Raw genomic sequence first — 19,750 nt, forward strand, 5'->3', positions numbered from 1 at the left:
CCAGGCTGGTTTAATCCATGGAAAGCAGACCATAAATTAACACTGTACTCTTCTATGAGATGGAGGAACATTCGCACAGCCAAGGAACTCATAACCCTTTTTCTCTCATATTTTCTCTGTGTATTCACATTTACAGACAGATAAAAACAGTGAGCCAGAAAGCACAAGGTATGAGACCATCAAGTCATGTCAGGGTTCAGCTTTTTAACTTTGCTTTTAATTTAACATACCCCTTTACCAAAAAGCATGCTGTCACAAGAACTTTTAGGATTGAAACATTTTAACATTACATTGCAAGTACTTTTTTAGTACACCAAAATTAGTTTTGTTCTTATACGGTTTTGAATCTTTCTTTTCCTTTCCATTTTTATTTCATATAACATAAACAGCTCTTATAAGTGCAACTCTTTAATGTACAATTCCACAAGTTCCAGCCAGCTGACTGCTGCCCAAAGTCTGTGCAGGCCCATCATGTACTCCACTGCCTGCCAGACCTCTCTGTGAGCCACTTCATTGCAATGGCAAAGCACCCAAAAATAGCAAAAAGAGCAGAGAGCAGCAGCACAGGAACATCTGATGAGCTCCAAGGCCAGCCCAACCTGCAGGCAGGAGCAGAAAGCAGCAGCTTCCCTCCTGTGCAGCAGCACTGAAACCCTGGATGAGCTCAGGTGTCCACCAAAGCACAGCCCACCTCCCCAAAATGGGAGACCCCAGATCCTTCTGAGTCACATCTCCCACTTAAATACCCAAGTCAGAGACTCCTTTCACTCTATAAGACTAATAATTGTAGCTCAGCCTTTAAACTAGAGATGAGCCAAATCTTCCACCTTTCTTCAAGCCTCCCAGCACACCCTTTCACTTCACTCAGCTATAAACCTCACAGTATTCCTGCCCATATTCTAAAGCAGAACACCTTGGGCCCATGTCCTCACCTTTCCCATGTATTAATTGAATTCCACTCTGCCATTTCTCTAATGTCTATGGGGCATGATGCTAAAATCAAGCACAGAATATCCTGAATTGGAAGGGACCCACACAGATCAGTCCAACTCCTGGCCCTGCACGTGGCAACCCCAAGAATCCCATAATGTGCCTGAGAGCATTTATCCTCTTTATTATTATTTTTACTTATTTAAATAATCAGTTTGCTCCGATTCAAATTTAAACTTATTCCCACAGAGAATTTCATGTGAGTCAATTCACCCTTCTCTAAGCCCTACTCATTTTAAAATCTAATTTCTCTGTCTCCTTCATTGCTCTGCAGGCCTTCCTCACCTGCCTAGAAAGGCCAGAAGGTTGAATCACCCAAGGAGGGAAATTCTTTTCTATAACAGTTAGTTCCATAGTTTATCCTTCCCAATTAATTCCCTTGTGTGTTTACTGCACTGCTTGTAACCAGCAAGCCTGACTACTGCAGAAGTGTATAAACTACATCTAGGCCTTGTCTGCTCAAATTATATTCTGCCTAGAACACCCAAATATCTCCAGAGGACAATGTAAAGTGATTAATGAAATTTTTCCTGTATTCTTAGTCTTGAAAAACAACAGAGAACAACAAAATAAACAAAGAAAAGTTAGATAATTTTATTTCTATCTTCATAAACAATCAGACTTTTACCTTACAAGTAGTAAAACATGTATTGTACACTGTGCTAAGACACAAACATTACAGCTACAGCTTTTTGAGGAAACTCATGCTTCAAAGGTAGTTAAACTACTTTTTGCAAACTGTGACAGGAAAAAAAAAAAGGAAGCAAAAAAGGAAAAGGGTAGGCAAAATACCTGCTCCCATACTGGAACATATCAGTGAAAATCAGAATTCAAAAGTAACTTCTAGCAATAAATTAATTTGTCCACACCATTTCTGAAGCAGAACCATACATTTAAGCTTCACTTAAGTGATCTAAAACTTGAATTTAAGTTCACTACAAGGTGTAAAGACCTTTTCCATTATGCACTAGTCTGATCTCTTATCATGACAAGAATTAAGCAGCCTACACCTCATGAGCTGTATCTAAAACTTACTTGAAGAACAAAAGTTTTCACAGAATCACTTTATATTACACAAAAATTATCTCTGAAACAGCTCAGTGTCCTCCAACACAAAGAGTATGACACAGTGAACAAAAGCATCAAGACCAGTGTGAGAACACGACTGCCAAGTGCAAATAAACAAATACCCAACTGAGTGTTCGATGCTTTGGAAGTGATTTTAATTTAAAACCAAGACAAATATTGACTCTTTGTTAAAACACATAATAAAATGGTCTCTTCCTATAACCCCATGACAGTCAATTTAAAAAGACTTTCAAAGGAAGTGAAGAAGCTCCAACTTTACCTCTCATAACCCAAGCCATGATATGTCACCCAGCCATACCTGCTCTGCACCTCATCACTAGGGCTGACTCCAGCAAGGGTTATTTTTTTGTTTATCAGTGGAAGATGGTGAGATAGATATCCCACCACTCAAAGTAAACTATTGCAACACAGCTTCATTCAAACCCTGACAATTTAGTTTACAGCCTCTGGTTTCACACCCGTGTGTGATCCATTAGAACTCTCATTCAGCCCCATAAAAACAGACCTACACCAACCCAGCCACCTCACACTCCTTTTGAATAAAACAAACACACTGAACTCCTTAAAGCTCTCCACTCTTTGGGACTTCTTCCAGCCTTCAATTCTTTTTAGCAACCCTCCACTTAAAATCCTTGCAGTTTTGCAAGATTCTTTAACATAAATTCAATTCCAGAATGATGTGAAGTTCCAGCACCAGTTGCCACTCCCCAATTTCCACGCAGTCATCACATCAATGCCTTGACACATCATCTCAGAACAGGCATCTCACCATCTCTGCAGTCATGGCTTTCACCCTACTGCTACTACCCTACTGCAGAACAATTTCCCACCCTATAGTTCTGCCCTGTGCACTTTTCCAGATGACACAGTTTTGGGGTTTTAAAAATGGATTCAATCTATTTCTTTTTGTTCTCATTATTTGTGAGAACAGTGTTTACAAGACTGCAAATATTTATCAGTAATTGCATTTACTCCAAATCACGACACAAAATCCAGTAGTGATCAGGTATTTCTTATAATGATTTAGCACTAAGCTGCACAATATTCTAACTAGCCTGTGCACTACACTATTCTAACCAGCCTGTGCATTCCATAAGTTCTGCTGTTGGGAACACAGACACTTTTTTCAATATGGGATTGTAGTTACATGAAGCACTTTATATAGTTACAGCTATCCCCATCCCCAGAGAATCCAAATGGACAAGGTGCTGAGCAGTCTGATCCAACACTGAAGTCACTTCTGCTTTCACCAAGGCTTTGGCTGGAGTTTCCTTCTGTAATTCTTAAAGCTAAGCCTTAAACCAGCACTGAATTAAAATTAATTCCAGTCACTTTTATACTAATTTTGTTCTATTTCATAACACTCTGATAATGACAGAACTCTGGCTTTTTTACTCTACTGCTCTTGCTCTCCAAACTCTCAATTCCTTGCACATCCTTATCCACAGGAGCTTCCTTGCTGAGGTCACCAGGAACATTTGGATCAGCATGGACAGAACTGCTTTCCAATCTCCTCACGGTTCTCATTTCATTTGGTGCACATGGACAAACACAAAGGTGGTGTGTTCATATTAATATTCATTAAGACACTCTGAAATTAAGAATACTGAAAATTTTCCTCCCACCAGTACTCCAGCACACACAGAGACCATGCTTTGTCCAACTTCTGCTTGGCAATAGCTACGAGGACAGAGCAGCAGGTGCAGGGGCTGCAGCAGAATCACACACACAAATGGAGAGACTCCAACCACGTACAGAACTTCTCCTGCCCTGTAAAAAAATAATGTGTCAAAAAAATGTGCACCAGCTCTGCAAGCACTCACTGAGTGTAACCCACTGAAGCCTCAGCTCCCTTCAGTGATAAAACAGCAATGAGGGAATCTGAACTGGAGAATGGAGCATTTATTCCTACACCATCCAGTGTGCAATAGCTGCAGAATAAATATGGTTCCTCCCCTCCGACTGCTTTATCTAGGTCAAAAAACTCCTTAAAGGCAGGAAGTCGCAGGAAACAAATGTCACTACACATCAACTTTTTATCATGAAAACAAGCAAGGCAGCAGATAAACCCACCACCTTCCCAGGATTTCAGCACAGACAGCAGCTTATTAGTGAACTGTTGTGAAAACTCCATATAACTGCAAAAGCCATGGCCTCACACCACATGACAAATACATGGTTTTCTTTGAAATGGTATTTTTTCCTGTATTTTACATAATTTTATATAAGTTAATGGGACCTGAGATGTCTTGAAGAGTTGCTGCATTTACTGAAAAACACAGCAAATAAGAAGCATAATCTTATTTTGAATAGCTCAGGCATGACTGTAAAAAAACCTTTTGCTTTGTCCATGACACTTGCACGTGCTGAAAAAAATAAAAATAAAAACCCGACAGCAGCAGAACTCCTCCACAGCAGAATTATTCTCTAAAACACATCTCCTTCCATGAAGGAAAAATATTTGTAAGACAGTGCTCTTACCTAATTATAAGCAAATTAATAATACACATTTATTTTGAAAAGCCAGGAAGAAAGATTAACTTTTCTTTATTAGCTTATTTAACTTACTACTTTTGCTATTGATTTAAGTGTATCATCCTACTCAAACATGGCACCTTGGTATTTTGATTTAATCAATGTAAAGAATGATTTAATTTGCATATCTTCTATCTCATTACTATAACTGAAGTAAGAATCTCAAAACTCTCTTTCAACTGCAGATTCTTGGAACACACAGTTTCAATACTGACTTTGCACCTTTAAACAAAATGACACTAATCTTGCTTCTGTCATAGAACTGGAGCTTTACAGACTCTAAAGAACTAAAAATATGATTTTCCAGTTTGTAGTACTTCACATAACCACACAAAGAATCTACTTACTCCTATACCTAACTACAAGTGTAGGAACATTTGTAGGATCAGTAGAGTTGGCTAAGAATGTTTCATATACATATCCATCATACCAACAGAAAAAGCATATGAAGTATGAATTAATCCAAATATAAACTGTTTCAGCTTTACCTCAATCACCTGATTTGTGTCTGACAATTTGCAACACTACTTTATTAACACATTAAAATATCACCCAGAAGCTGTGTGTAATTGAGAGGCAAATATGGAAAAAAAAAGAGCTGACAGAAACAACTGTAACACAAATTATTACTATAGAAACTTCCCGCTCATCTCTATTTTCATTTCAAATCATATGTGCTCTACCTTCCTCCTACACTCCTTTTCAATCAGATCTGCTTAAGTGAGAACACTACTTCTACTGAGCTTGACATTTGCAAATCCTACTTTAAAATGGCCAAAAACCCACCTATAAACACAGCTCCATTGACCTTATTAGTCACTATGGCACAGGACCAGCATCTGCCAGAGACAGTAAATAAAAGTTTCTGGTGTCTGATTCTGTCAAGTCACAGCCAAGTCCAATGTTCCTTAGTTTTATGCTCTGAGGTAATTTGCAGCTGATAGTTTTAATACAGCTGGTATGGAGCTCCAAAACACACCTCTGAACACAAATCAATCACAAGGTCTCCTGAACTTTCAAAGCAGCTGCTGCCCTGATGAGCCACTGTCTCTGTCAAAAGTGGTGTCAAGGAAGGGAGAAAGCAGGTGCCCACATGGCCTGAGGGACTTGCAGCACACTGCAAGAATATATTTACAAAAATTCCTTGAAGCATGTGTGCTCTGTTTGATTGTTCCAAATATCTAACAGTTATATTCATAAGAAAATTTTCAGGACATAAACCATAACCCAAACTCAAGCAGTGCATGTTCTTTCTTAGCTACCACTGAATACTACCCAAGGAAATGTTATGATCCTTTCACCTCCACTGTTCAGCTAAATCACAGATGTTTCCATGGAGCACATGTACAGTCACAGCTCCAACCACACAGACATCACAACTTTGCACATCATTTAAGTAACTGCAATTAGATGACAGAAAAAAGTGCACTGATACATTTGAGGTTCTTTACAATCTGTTTCCTGAGCAGGTAACACTGAACTATACTATATACTAAATATTATACTATAATAAACTTTTCCAAAGAACTGACTCAGGGAATAGATATGGTTGATCCTTGTGCAGTACTGACTGGCTTTCATCAGCAGAACTTCTGCTGCTCAAAGGCAGCAATAACCCCAGTCTGTAGCTCCAGACTACAAGACCAAGCTAAAACTATTGGTTCAGCCCCCTGTATCACCAGAAGGAAAAGCAGAAGAATACAAACAAATTCAATTTTAGTTTTCAGCTACATAGGCTTAATTTAGGATTAGTCAGTAAATGTTAAGCTAAAGTAAAATGTACTTGATGTCATTTACTGTAAGAGGACCCACACTTAGTAATGTAAAGAAGTCTGCAGAATGAATGACAGAATGGGAGAGTTATTTACTGTCTCTTACTATAAAAGAGCTTCAGTTGGATCAAATGAAATTACCAGGCATCACGTTCCAAAAACTCAGCAAAAAGAGATATTTTTCCCAACATGGGCTTCAATTACACTGCAGATTTCACTATCTAAGACACTGTGGACAGAAGAGGTTTACCCAAAGTCAACTACTAAAAAGAGAGAGAGAAAAAATGCAAACAGTAAATTATTTTAACTCAAAAAGAACTGAACTCTGACTTTGGATCCAAAAGAAAAACCAGGGAAAACACAATCATTTGTACTAATCCATTTTTATGCTCCTTCCTCTGCATCTGCTATTGACCACTCCTGAAGGCAGGTCATGGACTAAATCCATCTCTGATCTGACTTTCAAATGCTGTTCTTCTGTTCATGGTATCTTGTTTATGGATCACAAATTACTTCCACAAAAGCAAAACCAAAAGTAATGACTAAAATACAAAATCTATGGGTTTGTCAAAATGAGTAAGACTGCCTCGGAACAGCGAGGTCCAAAATGTCCGGAGTTCTGTGAATTGAAAGGCCAATACACAAAGCACATCCAAGAAACCCAAAAATCAAAACAAAACAAAAGCACTCCTTCAGAGCAGAGTTGTACCCAGAAGTCTGTCTGTTTTTCCAGCTGTATCAGTTACATCTGCCTGGAATCCTGCCTCTCCAAAAGCTGTACACAACAGCTCAGGCAACAACCGCTGCTCTGCCCGGCACAAAAGGTATTTTTCCAGCCAAGTACCTCAAAAGCAAATATTGATGTTATGATTTACCTAGCAATATATCCAATCAATGCTTTCACTGAAGGCAGGGGAAATTCCACAAGCAGCAAATGAAACCAATCAAGAAACATGAACTTTACGAACCGGAGAGGGACAGTCTGTGCATCTCCAAGGTAGTTGTAGGAGAATAATTGCACTGCTTTGATCTGGGTGTCTTGAGCAGGAGCCTCTGAAACCTCTTTCATCCCACGTGTGCCATGACATTGACAGGAGAGCTCCTTGCTGGACACACTCAAAAATGGCTCTTTTCTCCCCACCCCCACTCGATTCATCTCACAAGACGACAGCTGGTTTGTACATACACAAGTAGGGATGGGAGTCTGTCAAGAACTGCAAAAACAAAAACACACTTCCCACTGCTATTACCTCCTGCTTGATAACTTCAACATTTGAATTGCCAGTGAAGCTTCCAGGGAAGCATTAAAAATAGCAACCAGAACACTTATCTTAATGCACAGTAATTCCATGTTTCATGACATTTCTATCTGTAGAAAAAAGATGCCTTTATTACAGGTAAGTGTATACTCTAACATTAATAATTTAATTTCCCCAGATGTTTAAAACGTGTGTTTTACAGGGGACTATTAAGGTGTATTTCTGTTTTTTCCTTCCAAAACCAGGGAGTTCAGTAACATCATTAATGCAGTCAAATTTAAACATTGTGCTGAAACAAAAAAAGGCTGAGGCCACTGGAACTCCATACAATTATTAGTGACAAGCAAATAAGACATTTCAAGTCTGTAAGAGTATTGTACTTGGCACTTTTGTAAGTCACTATGAATCAGACACAACAGAGACCAACACTCCATTTTTGGTTTCCAGGATCACTTAAAAACAAACAGAAGGAACAGGCCACCCTGAATTTTTCAAACTTCACCTGCCATTAAAATTTCCGATGATTGTGTAGTCATAGGCAAAGCATATTTATTACTGGCAACAGAGCAGGATTAAACAACAACAAAAATAGATCTGGTGATTACTTGAGCTGGAGGCTGGCAATCATCAATCTTGAGCTCACACCAAAAGTACTCTCTTTCCCATCACACTTCAACTGTTAATTAATGTTTACATTATACTGAAGTAAGTTTGACTCTTAAAATCCAGGAGACCACCTTTGGTGTGACCAGTTAAATCTACAGCAAGACTGAAGAACAGGACTACAAACAATATTAGTCATCAGCAAGTCACAGCAAGGACTTCCTAGAAGCAGACAGTACTTTGAATTTGCCTGAAGAATACTATTCAAAAAAAAAGCTTTGCAAATAATGAAACTACTATTTCCCCATTCAACCCCACTAAGACTTGTGTTTTAGAAACAGGTTTATTTTTTAAAAAGCAACAAAGTATGACTTGACGTTAATCTTCCTGCCCTTCAAGGTGACACTCACCCCCTGCATGGTGGCTCCAGCTCCTGGCCAGGGGCACCTTTTATTTACTAGGCTACAGTACAACTTGTAACCAGGAGATAACCACTTCCACCGACCCAGGGCTGTGTGTGCACTGCCCAAGGAATGCTGTCACCTCTGAACGCAGCAAATGTCAGTTCCTGCACCACCACCCACCTCCACCGGTGAAGGAATTTTAACTACACACAAATTTTCATCATTGTTCAATAAAAAAAAAAAGCAAGACAAAAAATCGTTCTGGATCTTCTTTCCACTTGAAAAATGACACTGGTGGAAAGAAGTAAATAAGTTACAAATCAGCGGACAGCATGAAGTACTCCTTTTTTCCTCAGGTCTTAAGCATTGAGCAGAATGTTACTGACTCAGTTACTCCAACTAATTCTAGACTGTTTGAAATCAACACAGATCATGCACAATTGTGCTTACAACTCATATATTATACCACAGTGTTTATAAAGAAGAAAGTATTTGATCTACATTTCATAAACGTGTTAGATTAAAATACAGATTAACCACATGCCAAATAATTATTAATATTAAAAGCAGAAAGCAAAAATAGAAGTGACAGTTAAAGGTCAAATAAGTCCTCCAACTATATTCAGGATTACACACTGGCACTGTTAAAGCCCTTCAGAATGAGCATTTCCTAGAAAGCAGCAAGGTAAGACAATTTGATTTTCACAGAGAAACCAGGTGAGTAAACTAACATTTCGCTGAGACAGCAGGAAATATACACCATCAATGTCCTAAACACAGTTTAAAGACTCACAGGGCATTAAGGCTGTGTCACTGATGGCATGTGCTTTACAAAGGTACTGCACTCGTAACGTTTTAGGTATTTCTTAGTCAAGGCAGCTAAAATACACTAAACCAAAATACTTTCACTTTTCCTACATGTGACTCCTCAGAGCACAGATCACTTATTTACAGTTCAACACATCCTTAAATGTCGTGGGCAGGCCTCACGTATTGCCCTAGAAAATCATTTTGCACAGACAGTTAATGTTTGGTAATGGCAAAGGAATGTATTACCGTTTAAAACCTCTTAATACATTTGTTGTCACGTAAGGAAAACATTTTAAAACGCTAAGGCCAGCAGAAGCATTTCACGTGGGTGATTCAATTTGCCCATAAGAATAAACGTTAAAATTAGGCAAAGCAGTAGAAACTACCACCAAAACCAGAGCGAGCCCCAGAGCACCGAGGGAGAACAACCCCCCGGCTCTGCCAAAGCACCGAGGGGGCGACAGGACTCCCCCAGCGCTGATCCCGAGCGCAGCCAGCCCGGACCCGTGCAGAACCGCCCGGCTGCTTCCTCGGACACCCGCAAACGGGGCTCGGGGTGCACCCGGTCCCGTCCCACAGCGCCGGGGCCGCTCCAGCGCGCACCGGGCGCTCCGTGCGGGCTGCGGCGCGGCGGGGGAAGGAAGGACACGGCGGAGGGCACGGCGGCGGTGCCGGGCGCTGCCGGCGGAGGCGCGGGCAGGACGGGGCCGCTCTCGCCTGTCACACGCCATGTGCACCCGCGGCCTCCGGCGGGCCCCGGAGCGCCGGCCCCGCGTACTCACACTCGCGGCAGCTGCAGCGGCGGCGCCCCGCGCCGCTGGAACACGCCGTCCACGAACACGCCGTTCTTGCCGAGGCAGCGCAGGTAGAAGTCGCCCCCCGCTCCGCCTGCGGGGTCCCCCTGCGGCGGGGGCGGCGGCCCGTCCGCGCCGGCCGGCGGCGGCGGGGGCGCGGCGGTGAAGATTTCGAGGTGGCGGCGGGAGATGAAGCTGGAGTGGCCCATGCTCACGTCCACCGAGCCTTGCGACGAGTTGCGGCCGATGGTCACCGAGCGCTTCTTCATGAGGTACTCGAACTCCCGGCCCTCGAGCCGCGCCACGGCCGCCGCCGCCGCCGCCGCCATCTTAGCGAGGGACGAGCGAGGCGCGGCCCCGCCCGCACCGGCCCCGCGCCGGCCCCGCACACAGCAGGGAACGGGGCCGCGCACCCGGCCCTGACGCAGCCGCGCGCTGACTGACAGCGCGCAGGGCCAATGCGCGGCCCGCACGCCCATGGGGCTACGGCGGCGCGGCCAATGGCGAGCGGCGCCGGCCCCGCACGTCCGAGAGCCGGCGCACGAGCGCAGGGGCGCGGCCCGGAAAACGCGGAGCGGAGCGGAGCCGCGCGCGGGGAGCGGGGCGGAGCTGCCCGGGCAGCGCCTCCCGCCCGCCGGCAGCGATTAGCGAGGGAAGGGAGGCGGAGGGGAGGGACGGACCGGCTCTGGGACAGCCGCCCCTGCCCGCCATCGGTCCCCGCAGCCCGACGCGCCCTCTCGGCCACCTGCAGCCTGCGGCGCGGAGCCGGCTCCGCACCTGCCGCCCGCCAGCAGCGCCCTCAGGAACGGCAGCGGCCGCGGGGGGAGAGGGGGAAGAACCGAGAACGGAATAAATACAAGTAGATCAATAGTGAGATAAAGTGAGCAAGAAGCAGTAGGAGAGTGCTGGGTAACTATCGAAATGTAGCCTTAAAATATCGCAAACGCTAAGTTTGGTCCCTCATATGCATCTGACAGCCTTTTGAGGGTGAGGTTAAACCTCAAGGTAACTCCGCATTGTCAGAGTTTTGTAACATCCATGGCAAATCAGCAGAGTGCTTCAAATGTACAAGTTCCAGGTGAGCCAGGCTGTATCTGTGCACACACCTCGGCTCAGTCCCAGTTTTCTCAGAGGAACTAGGGCACAAGGAGTGAGCGAGTGACCTGACACGAGCAGCCAGACAGCGAGTGCTGAGTGCCACTGCTCCAGGGGCACGGCAGCAGGAGGGAATGGCACAGGGAACAGCATGGAAACACTAAGCGAGAATCCACAGCTGTGGCTTTGACTTGAAAATGTCACAGGCTACCAAAAAAAAAGATGGCATTAATCGTACATAGTTTGTCAAATACAGCATCTGCAATGAAAATGTTTTACCTGTTCCAAACACTCATAGTTACAGGACCAGGCGCTGTCAAAACGGAGAAGTAAACAATTTAGCACTTTTGGCTATAAACTGCGAAGAGGGTGCTAAACAGCATGGTGCCTATTTACCAACATAGCTACTGCAAACATGTCACTGTAACAGCTCCATAACCTCACCACAGTTTGTTGAGAGGAGGGTTGTGTTGTTTGGGTTTTTTACAGTACTGAAGCTCACTATTATTAATTAATAAAAAGAACTGCTCAGAGGAGCTGTGGCTGCCCCATCCCCAGATGTGTTCAAGGCCAGGTTGGACAAAGCTGGGAGCAGCCTGGTCTGGTGGAAGGTGTTCCTGCCCATGGCAGGGGGTGGGAATGGGATGCACTTTAGGTCCCTTCCAATCCAAACCATTCTGTGAATTCAGAAGACATTAAACATTTTTACTCTTCAGACAAAAAAAACCCCTCAAAAAACCAAAACCAAAAACAAAACAGGTAGCCTACTAACAAACATCCAGCAGTAAAGTTGATATTGAAACTTTTGGGTTTGCACATTTGAGTCAACCCATCTTCAACTGTAGAATTATTTCAAGAATGTTTAGGAACAGAACATAGTACCTGCTACCTGCAAAGTGATGGCAAACCTTAGTTTTAGGATTGTATCAGCACTTCTTATAGGCAGCTACAACATGATTCCAAATTGGTTCAGTCCATTTACACAATCTCATATGCACAGCAGATGCAGTAAAATATAGCAACAGTTTAGAGCTTTGGTTTCTTTTACAGAAAACTTTAGTTAAATCTTGCCCACACTTTGGTATTTAGAATCAGACTTTCTTCTATACCAACATATGTTTGGCACAGAAAATGTGGAGCATCAGAGAGCCAGTTATGACTCCCTGATTCTCAGCTTGTTTTTATCCCTTGGCTCTGCTGGCTACAGAAATGTTGTGCCTGCTTTGCTAACAATTGCTTTGGGATCCTGAGGGCCCTGCTGGCTGGAATTACCCATGGATTGCCACCCCCTAACACACCCCACCGCCTGCAGAGGGACCAAACTGGCAGAATGGGAGAGCAGCCAGGTGAATTTCCATCAGGCCAGCAGCACTTTTCACCACCCTGATGGTTGCTCAGTTTGCAGAAGTTAAATGCACTGCTGCTACTTCACCATTTTCCGTTATATGAATCACAACTTTCTCAATTTGTATTAATTCATTACTATCAAGCAGTACTGAATTCTCAAAGCTGATATAAATCCTGTCCTGTTCATACAGAACAGCACAGAAAACAGAGCCATTGACACAGAATGCTGAAGTCTTGCAATCTGTCTGCACTGAAATTTCTTTTCAAGGGTCCCACCATCACTAAGCTGCTCTGTGAAAAGGAACTGAGCACCAGTAGAAGGGCTGTTTGCTTTTGCATGACCAGCACTGCAGAGCAAACACCAGACCCCATTGTCAGAAGCTCCATTCATTTCAAGAAGACAGCTGAGATCTCTCTGCCCATGTTTTTCTAAATTGGAGCAGATTTAGTCACTTTGTGATCACAACAGTACAGGTACAGGTCACCCCGACCTGCCCACGTGCAGGTGTGGCGTGTGCTGCACAGAGCAGGAATCAGAGCAGCTGCATGTGGGGAGCAGCTCACACTCACAGATCATTCTCCAGTGCTGTTCTGGGTATCTGGGTTCCTCAAAAATCCACTCGTTGAACAAAACCTGGCCCTGATGTCAAAGCTGCACTGCAGATAATCCTCTTTCACACTTTTTTCCCCCTGCCTGCTGACTGAAAGCAAAAGGTCTTTTTCTCTGTCTTACATCTACTGTAACTATTCAGGACAGAATGAAGCTACTGACCAAAATTTAATCCTCCCAATAAACTTCTCCAATAGCCACTCTCATTAAACAAGCTCTCAAATCACTTCTTAAATTTTTCTGCTCCATGCCAAGTAACCCAATGTTATCCAGTCCCCATCATATTATGCAGCAGCATCTGACTGCATCACAGAAATTAAGAACCTGTATAATTTAATATTAAAACAATCTGGCCTGAGTTTAATAGAAATGTTTAAGTCCCATCTAAGATTGATTCATTAATACTGTTTTAGTTGACCAACCTGCCTTTAAATGACTACAAATTTTTAGACTTTTTCATTTTTCCTTGAAGCTCACACTGTAGCAACACAAGGGCATTCATTTATAGCTGCTTGTGTTGAGGCTAGCACTGCCATAGAATGAAGTTTTCTTTCTTAGGTTTTATTATATGTGCCCTGCCCTGAGGGCTATGAATGAGTGCAGCAGCTTCTCAAGATGCACATTTTCACAAATCCAAAGCACAGAGTACTACTAGAGGAATATGATGAATAATCAAGTAGATTAAGTGACCTGAATTGCTTACTTTGACACAACTAGCAATTAAACAGCTTTTAAAAGCTATCAGGAGCTATCCATAATCTTTTTATTACAGCAAGTGTCCCAGGCTTCCAGTGAGATTTGGTTTTTATTAAACAAATTCCTACAAAGATAATTGTCAGAACCACCTCAGTAACATTCATGTGTGAAGTAACAAAGTAAGTCCTTCAAATACCAGACCCTGCACAACTGAATGAAGAAAGATTTCCCACATTAATAACCCTGGACCTGACAATGACATTTTTTCCTTTCCCTAGGTGAGAAGCCACTTGTAAACAGTAACAGCTTCCTCCAACACAGCCTCAAACCCACAGCCACATTTTTGAGTAATCCTAATAACTGTCCTGAAGCTCTTCACATGCTTAAGTTTAACAACATGTGTACAAGTTAGCAGGACTTGTGCTGTGATTTAGTAATTTTCTCACAAATGCATTTTGGTCAAGAGGAAGTGTTAAAAAAAGCACACTGCAATTACTGTAAAATATTGAAAACAACAAATGGTCAAGATGGTGGGAAGCTCCCCAAATACACCCAGCCAGTTCCTGAAGTGACTTTACTAATAGCAGGAAAAAATAAACAGCTATACCTCAAATATTAGCACTTTTTCCTTTATGGATGACTCTCACACCTCTTTAAGTAATAAAGCTGGAAAGTGCAAAACTCTCAAGAAACATAAGACATCCAGAAGAATGCTTTATTTTTTCTTGTAGGAGGAATAAGGAGGAAGTTCAGCTACCTGAACTGCCACTTGTTAATGTGCCATTGACCTCAGAGAGAAGGAAAATGAGCACTGCACAAGCCAAAGCCACCCAGCAGCTCACTGGGCTGGGCAGCTCGTTTGTAGAACTGCTTTATTATCCTTTGCATTCTAACCACAGGCTGCCTGCCTCCTAACACAACCCAAAGAACCAGTCAGCATTTCTTACAAGTGCAAGGCAGAAAGCTTCTGGCTCAGCAATCAATCACTGGCACAGAGGAATTGCTCCTGTCCAGGTGGGGAACCCATCCAAAAGCTATGAAAAATAATCAGGCTAATTAATTCTTATCTGCAAAGAGCAATTACATAACTGACCTCAAGCAGTTGGAGGAGGTAAGTAGTCGACTCAGGCGTGCTGGAACAGAGTAACTTCCTAGTGACCAAAAGGATAAAGCCACAGCCCCAAATCCTCCATGTGTTGGGAGACAATGAAAACTCAAATGTCTTGAAAGAGCACCCATTCTACTCTCCCAGGTAATCACTCAGAAAGGAACTCTACACCCCAACACCACCAAATGATTTCTAGGAGCTGCAGCAGCAGTGTTGGTTAACTGGAAATGCAAAGCCCCCGTGCTTTGCAATTAGCCTTGCATGACCCAGACCTTTGCCAAAGAAATAGTTAATTATTGTTCAGGCTTCTATTTTATGTTTAAAATTGGACATGATCATTCAAAATCATTGAAGTTTTGTTACCCACTTCTAACCAAGAATTCTACACAATGAAGTCCTGAAGCATAATCAGACCAGATCTCAGCAGTGCAGCACTCATTGGATTTAATGTTGATCATTAGAAACTGCCTTCAGTTATCAGAGCCACCATTATTTGGTAAGAATTTTCTCCAAGTTATTTTTCCTTTTTTCTGCCACAGAATGTTCATCCTATCTCTTTGCTGGATCAAGAAATGGATAGCAAATCTATTTGAAGCAAACATTTAGTAGCCCCTGTCAAAACACACCTGAGACCAAACAGACACCTTTCCTATTTCTGCTGTCAGAATAGGTCAGTCCTGTGACATTGACATGAGAAGCATCTTTGTGGCTCCTCAGTCCTTGAGAGCTCAGATTGTACAGAATATTTTCCATACATATCCAGGTGCATGTATTTTGATAAAATGCTGTAATTTCCCACAAAAACTAAGAATGGCTGGCACTTTGATTTTAGAGGAACAGCCCCACTAGGACACATCGAGTTTATTCACTGCAACTAAATTTTTACTCTTCCTTAATCTTGAGCTGATTTTTTTTCAGTCTCCTTTTAGCACCATGACATCATATACCTTTATGATATGGTATCATAAACAAACTAAGTGTTGCAAAACAATAAAAAGAAAACAGCAGATTGAGTTGCCAAGGTCCAGCTTATCTAGCAGAGATGTGTCAGGCATCAGAAGGAGGTGACTGCAGCTGACACCTGGCAGATACAGGGTGGGTCTACAAAAACAGGAATAGGAATTGTAGTTTGGTTGGCAGAAAAAGACAGATCAGAAGAAGTAGAGACTGTAAGACAAGTTAGGACAATGAATAAACTATTTACACTAATCAAAACCAGAGAGGAATTATAGATGTGAATTAGCTACATTAAATATAACCAAAGGTAAATCAAAACCAGTACTAAGTATAAACTAATGAGAGTCAATAAGAAAAACAGGCTTTAAAATTTTCTATTCATGACAGAGCCTTCTAATTGAAATTTTTCATTTCAGGGTGAGAGAACTGAAGCTTTTATCAAAATCAGTTTGGTTTGCATTTACTTGTTTTAAAATCAATGCCTTTTCCTCAGCCAACAGAAAGCTGAGGAACAGTGAAAAGTAAAGGAACAGTGAAAAGTAAATACATATTTTTCTTTATGCCTGTCTTGGAAATATTTCTTACTCTGTCCAACAGGATAACTGCAGAACAAAGCAAACTTCAGAAGAGAGTTACTAAGATATTAAGGTATGAAAAACTATTACACAAAGGTTAAGAACTTGCAATTGCTTTCACTAGAGACAAATGTTATTGAAGTCATGTAGTAAGGCAAAAGCACTGTGAGAACAACCTCATGTTCCATAAACAGATATTGTAAGATGCCTATAAGGAAACTGGCTGAATTCAAAGCACACAAAGAAAGATCCTATAAGGAATATGATGACAGCAGCACTGCTTCTCACATCCATATAAAGTATTTAGCATTGGTATTTTTAATGTGTAGCCAAAGCCTGAAAAACTTAAAATAGGACATTTTCCATCCCTGCTAGGAATCCTCCAACACAAGAATCAATCTCTGTTCTCTGTTTATACCAAAATCTACCATGAACTAGTCTTGCACAACTGCATTTGTAACACTGACAAAAGATGGAGCTGCTTGAGACAAAGCAAGATACTGAAGACAAAACAAGATACTGAAGTTCATTCAGTCTCAGGTTTGCCCCAATAGATTTTCTCATTTTCCTAATAAATCTTAACATATTCAAAATGGTTGTCATACTTCATTACTTTTTCTACAAAACTTCCTTAAGTTTACACCTAATCTTTGAAACATAAAACATTTAAAGTTCTGACAAAAGAGAGAGAAGTCACACTATTGACTTCTTTCTAGGAGGGGAACACTTGAACAACAAATAGCTGTTTAAAATTATGTAGGAAAAAAACCCCAAACATGATGGTGTGCTGGACAGATTCTGTGTAAATCACAAGGTGTTCAAGCAACCTCTAGAAGGGCAAGGGAAGAATACAAACATTTCTGACAGGAGAGACAGGAATCTTTTCAAGAGTCAGACTCATGTTAATATGCCTTGCAATACAAAATGGACAGCACAGACAGGTCTGAGATTACCTTTAAAAAAATATATTGCCCAAATATCAATACCAAAGTCTTTTTGACATGGGGAGAAAAGAAAAAAAAAAAATCCATGAAAACCAATTTATATCTACTGCAAATATAGAATACTGAGGCAGAAAGATGTCACTTACTTCTACATGTTCACCAGGATAATGCATAATAAGCACTGTAAAGGTGAGTCCCTTGGGGAAAACAGAAACCACACATGAGGAAAACAGTTCCCTTCAGCAGATATTCAGAATAACTCAATCAGTAGCAGAAAAATAAAGCTGAGTCTCATCAGTAAAAGGCCACCACGGGGTTGTGTTAGGAACAGCCAGCAGAGAGTCTGTGACCAGAAGCCACTGATGCTCAGAGACAGTAATTACTGACAGATGTTCAACAGAGAAATAAATCTCTCTGCTGAGGACTTGGGTTCTTCAAAGCCCATCTCCTCCACCTCAGTTTATTTTGCTAATTGAATTAGCCTGTGGTTAATTTAAGATGATACTCTATTTTTGTTTCAGTCTCAGTAAAGGAATGATGCAGTAGACTGTATTCCAACCACCAAATAAACAACTCATGATGAGGATCCAGAGTTTCTCACCAGTGTTCCCAAGTGCCCTCTGTGCATTCTGTGGGGCATCTCTGCTGCCATGGGAACTGCCTCTTTGGACAGTGACAGAACTGAACAATTTGCCTGTAATTTTTACAGTTACTACAGTCAGCAACACACAGTTCTTCAATGCCTGTTATGAAATCACTGATTGAAGTGCAGAACTGAGACAAGGAGTGACAGAATATCCTGAGCTGGAAGAGACCCACAGGGATCATACAGCCCAACTCCTGGCCCTGCCCAGGACTCCCCAAACAATCCCACCCTGTGCATCCCTGAGAGTGTTTCCCAACTCTCCTGGAGCTCTGGCAGCCTTGGGATGTGCCCATTCCCTGGGGAGCCTGGGGAGTGCCTGAGACCCTCCCAACCTCTGCAGGAAGAATATTTTTCTAATGTCCAACCTAAACCTCCCCTAAATATGTAGCTCAGAAAAAAAAAAATCCAAAACAACAGAAGAGCAAGGTTGGCTAAGTAGAACTCGTGGAAAGCTAACATGAAGAAAAGCACTTACATATGTGTAATAAATATAGAGACCAATATAAATAATAATTTTAAAATGCATTTAAAGCTTTTGTAAGGATGGACTGCAGCACTATGGAAAAACAGCAACATGCATCAACTACACAGCAGAGCACATTCCACAGCATCAGCTATGGGACTACAGGACTTTTTTGACTTATCATAAGCAGTTTATGCCATCTGAGTGCAAAAGCTTTGCAGATGAAATCCAGTCACTTTCTAACAGGATTCTTAGATAGAAATAAGACTAGAAACTGAGAGTTTAAAATAGAGTTGAAGTATTAGTAGGTTGCAGCTCACATGCACATTGCCCTGTCTCCTGATGACACAAACTTAAAATTAGTCAACTTTCTCACATCACTATTAAAGTTTCTAACCCAAAATACACTTGTAAAACACTATTAAATTTAGAACCTATCTATCTGTAAATAGAGCAGCTACACAAGCCCTGCCCTGCAGATTCCAGTCACTGCCCTGGGGCTGGTCAGTGCTGGGGATGACTTGAGAAGCTCAGCAACTCAACAACTTAATTAATTAGTGTGTTGGCAGACTCCAGGATTCTAATGAATTTTTAACTTTCTGCTAATCACTTTCAAGGGACTATTTTTATTTTCCCTTATCACATCCCCTAATGGCACTTTTCACTCAAATTGCCTTTATTTTACTTAATAAGGCTATGTTTTCCTCCCCAGAAAACACTTAGTAAGGAGTTATTTGCAGGAATCAAATTGATTATTGATGTAAGCACAATTCTGCAAACTGACCTGTGACACATTGTTCAATGCATTTCTTGTCACATAGTGGTACAGACCTCTCCAAAAATTATTTTATTTGCAAGTTTGGGGCCAGTGACTGTCTTCCTGCCTGACCTTTGGGCTTGACCTTTTTTGTGTTTTACTTTCTGCAGCTTTTAAGAGAAATGTTCCTCAATACAAAGGTATCTTTCCTAATTTCAAAGCAGGGGGTCTTGGCCCTCTCTCAGGTTGGCCAAGATTTGAAGGCAGCATTATGAATTGAGTTTGTGTCAAAGCAA

General features: G+C 41.9%; 1 protein-coding gene across 2 annotated transcripts in view; it reads right to left on the reverse strand.

Moving 5' to 3' along the window:
- FOXK2 (forkhead box K2) overlaps positions 1-10,804 on the reverse strand; it is a 43,930-nt gene extending 33,126 nt beyond the window's left edge. Inside the window, exon 1 of one of the 2 annotated variants that reach the window (XM_079323507.1) lies at positions 10,245-10,804. In XM_079323507.1, coding sequence (XP_079179633.1) covers positions 10,245-10,735 — 491 coding nt within the window. In that variant the 5' untranslated portion in view covers positions 10,736-10,804. Of the gene's footprint in view, positions 1-7,354; positions 8,721-10,244 lie in introns of those variants that run through there. The other variant, XM_079323508.1, reaches the window with a different exon arrangement.
- Positions 10,805-19,750: the final 8,946 nt, after the last annotated feature.

Source organism: Erithacus rubecula (genome assembly GCF_903797595.1).
Source record: "Erithacus rubecula genome assembly, chromosome: 20".
Taxonomy (NCBI): domain Eukaryota; kingdom Metazoa; phylum Chordata; class Aves; order Passeriformes; family Muscicapidae; genus Erithacus; species Erithacus rubecula.